At 55.1% G+C, this 3,589-nt stretch overlaps 1 protein-coding gene across 1 annotated transcript; it reads right to left on the bottom strand.

The window, feature by feature from the left end:
• Positions 1-840: 840 nt before the first annotated feature.
• FPR1 (formyl peptide receptor 1) lies at positions 841-1,959 on the bottom strand. Its single transcript, XM_062177342.1, has one exon. The coding sequence runs from the start codon at positions 1,957-1,959 to the stop codon at positions 901-903; it is 1,059 nt and encodes a 352-aa protein (XP_062033326.1). The 3' UTR covers positions 841-900.
• Positions 1,960-3,589: the final 1,630 nt, after the last annotated feature.

The raw sequence follows: 3,589 nt of genomic DNA, 5'->3' as shown, positions 1-3,589 counted from the left end.
AGAGCACAGCTCCTGTGGAGAGAATAGGAGAGCAGGCAGACATATGTGTAGCTTCAGGGTCCAGGGGGCTTTGCCTGACACCTTGCTAACTTTATATTTTCACTCACATATTGATGGATAAAGACTGAGGACTTGGGCCAGTGCCGTGGCTCACTTGGTGCCAGAATCCCACATGGGCACCGGGTTCTAGTCCTGGTTGCTCCTCTTCCAGTCCAGCTCTCTGCTGTGGCCCGGGAGGGCAGTGGAGGATGGCTCAAGTGCTTGGGCGCCTGCACCCACGTGGGAGACCAGGAAGAGGCACCTGGCTCCTGGATTCAGATCGGCATAGCTTTGGCCATAGGGGTCATTTGGGGGGTGAACCAATGGAAGGAACACCTTTCTCTGTCTGTCTCTCTCTCTCTCACTGTCTGTAACTCTACCCATCAAATAAATAAATAAAAATCTTTAAAAAAATAAAATTAAAAAAAAAAAAGACTAAGGACTTTACAGAAAGCTCCCCCTTTTGCCTCTTGTGTAAACGGGAGCCATACCCTGTCACACTTCTCCCCGTTCTTCATTTTCCCAGGGGGACCACCTAGTTCATGGTCGACAGCAAGATTCTGTTCAGAGCTGAAGTGGCCGCTTCGAATTACGGCAGAGCAATGGCTGGCATTGAGGGCCCTTCCAGGCTAACTCGGCTACACCCTCTCCCTATCTGTTCCCACCTCCCACCACTCCCGGCTTAGGCGCAGCAGCCAAAGAAGACATCAGTGCTAGCCCTGGGTCTACTTCTTCCAAAATCAAGGGCACGAAGAGATCTGTGGGTGACATGAACATAAGTAGCCATGTGTGTGGCTCAGAGCAAGTCAGTTTGGAAGGAAGCAGGAACTGGGGGCTCCTGAGTGCTGTCCAGCCCAGTGCTCACATCGCCTGTAACTCGGCCTCTGCTGGAGCTGAGGTGGAGTTGGTTCCTGTGTCACTGGTCTGGGCCGAGTCCTCACTCAGGGCCCTCTCCAGACTGGCGGGTAGGGAGTGGATGAGCCGCTCTCGGAAGTCCTGGCCCATGAAGACGTAGAGCATGGGGTTGAGGCAGCTGTTGAAGAAGGCCACGTAGCTCGTCACGTCCAGCACGATTCGGAGGTCCTTGCCCATACCCAGCAAGAGTTCCCTGATTCTGACCGTGGCTATGAGGGCCGCGATCTGATAGGGGGACCAGCAGAGGAGAAAGGAGGCCACCACGAAAGAGAGCACCCTCAGGGGACGGCTGGATTTAATGAGGCCTTGTCTGTGGATCTTGGTGGCAATGAGCCCGTAGCAGATGGCCACGATGGACATGGGCGTGCTGAAGCCGATGATGAAGCGGATGATACCCCTGACCATCAACATGCTGATGGCCACCTTCAACTTCTCTGCAGGGTTTTCGGTCCAGGGAGACCAGTCGAAGGTGCAGGCCGTTTTCCCTGGTGCCCTTGGATGAGACAGTGTGGTCACCCGGATGATAACTGGCAGGGTGAGGAGCAGAGCGCAGACCCAGGGTCCAACAATCACCTTCTTGGCCAGGCTTACGTTGCGATGGTTCTGGGCCCAGACTGGGTGCAGGACACAGATGCAGCGGTCCAGAGCGATGAGGGCGATCAGAAAGACGCTTCCAAACAGGTTTATGTCCACGATGGTGAAAACGAACTTGCACAGGAACCAGCCGAAGGGCCAGTGTCCCCCCAGGGCCTTGGTGACAATGAAGAATGGCAGCGTGGAGGTGAAGCAGAAGTCGGCCACGGCCAGGTTCAGGTAGGAGATGGTGGTGACCGTGTGAGTCATGCGGAAGCCGGTCACCCAGATCACCAGCCCGTTGCCCAGGACCCCGAGGACAAAGGTGACGACGAGCATCAAATAGGAGAAGACGTCCAGGACAACAAGGCCAGCAGGTGTGGCCGGAGTCCCTCCAGACACGTTCAGGGGAAGAGAGGTGTTGCTGTCCATCTTGTCCGCACCTGTGACAGTTCGGGAATAGCGAGTCGTCGGTTTCGAACCTGCAGGCAACCCCTCCACACCCCCACCCTGTGCCCGGCCAGCTTTCCCATTCACAGTTCCTTCGGCTCCCCCAGGCTCCCCCAACCCCGGCCCACCCAGAACATTCTCTGTAAGTCAACCAGCATCTACAGATCTGTTGGGCAAGGTTGCATTTTTACAACACATTCCCACACTTCCTAACACGCAAGCCATCCCCGCTGCTGTCGGCATCCTGCAGGAACAGTTTGAGTCTTGGCTGCTCTGCTTCCAACTCAGCATTCCTGCCAATGAGCCTGGGAGAGCAGCAGAAGATGGCCCAGGCACTTGGGCCCCTGCACCCACGTGGGAGACCCAGATGGAGGTCCAGGCTCCTGCCTTAGGCCTGGTCCAGCCCCTGCCATTGTGGCCATTTTGGGGGGGAGTGAACCAGTGGATGGAATTTCAATCAATTTCTTTATCTCACTCTGCCTCTCTCTGTGCAATTCTGCCTTTCAAATAAGTAGGATAAATCTCTTTTAGAAAGAATATAATTTTTGCCCTCCAAGAGAAAAATACTGGGCGAAAGGTGTATAGCAAAACAGGCATTCAGGCAAAGATCGCACACTAATGTTCACAGTAGTACTCTCCACAGTAGCCAGAGGTGCAAGCAACCCAATGTTCCATCAGCAGATGCACAACACAGGGTATCCAAACCTTGGACTATTACAAGGGATGCAGCACTGACACATGCCGTGACATGGATGGACTCTGAGAACATTGTACACAACAAAACACAGAAAGAGCTACACACATTTCTATAAAATGTCAGACATAGGCAGACGCACGGAGGCAGAAGGCAGAGCAGTGGTCGCCAGGGGCTGGGCGGTGCTGCTGAGGTGAGGATAATTCTGGGACTACATAGCATTACGGCTACAAAACGTTGTACACGTCCCTAACTCCGCCGAATGGCTAAAATGGTCAGTTCTGTGTTCTATGCATTTCACCAGAGTTTCTTTTTCTCTCTTTTTTTTTTTTGGACAGGCAGAGTGGACAGTGAGAGAGAGACAGAGAGAAAGGTCTTCCTTTTGCCGTTGGTTCACCCTCCAATGGCCGCTGCGGCCGGCGCACCGCGCCGATCCGATGGCAGGAGCCAGGTGCTTCTCCTGGTCTCCCGTGGGGTGCTGGGCCCAAGCACTTGGGCCATCCTCCACTGCACTCCCTGGCCACAGCAGAGAGCTGGCCTGGAAGAGGGGCAACCGGGACAGGATCGGTGCCCCGACCGGGACTAGAACCCGGCGTGCCGGCGCCGCAAGGCGGAGGATTAGCCCAGTGAGCCGCGGCGCCGGCCCAGAGTTTCTTTTTAAGAATGCTGGATGAGGGCTGGTGCTGTGGCTCAGTGGGCTAAGCCTCTGCCTGCGGTGCCAGCATACCATATGGGTGCAGGTTCGAGTTCCGGCTGCTCCACTTCTGATCCCTCTCCCTGCTATGACCTTGGAAAGCAGCAGAAGATGGCCCAAGTCTTTGGGCCCCTACACCCACGTTGGAGACCCAGAAGAAGCTCCTGGCTCCTGGCTTCGGATTGGTGCAGCTTCAGTATTGCAGCCAATTGGAGAGTGAACCA

The sequence above is a fragment of the Lepus europaeus genome, chromosome 19 (genome assembly GCF_033115175.1).
Source record: "Lepus europaeus isolate LE1 chromosome 19, mLepTim1.pri, whole genome shotgun sequence".
NCBI classification, from domain to species: Eukaryota; Metazoa; Chordata; class Mammalia; order Lagomorpha; family Leporidae; genus Lepus; species Lepus europaeus.
Note: the sequence above shows the minus strand (reverse complement) of the source record. Positions and strands in the feature narration are given on the sequence as shown.

Bases quoted from the DNA above. Each gene is read 5' to 3' on its own strand.
- FPR1 (XM_062177342.1), bottom strand. From the start codon at position 1,959: ATGGACAGCAACACCTCTCTTCCCCTGAACGTGTCTGGAGGGACTCCG.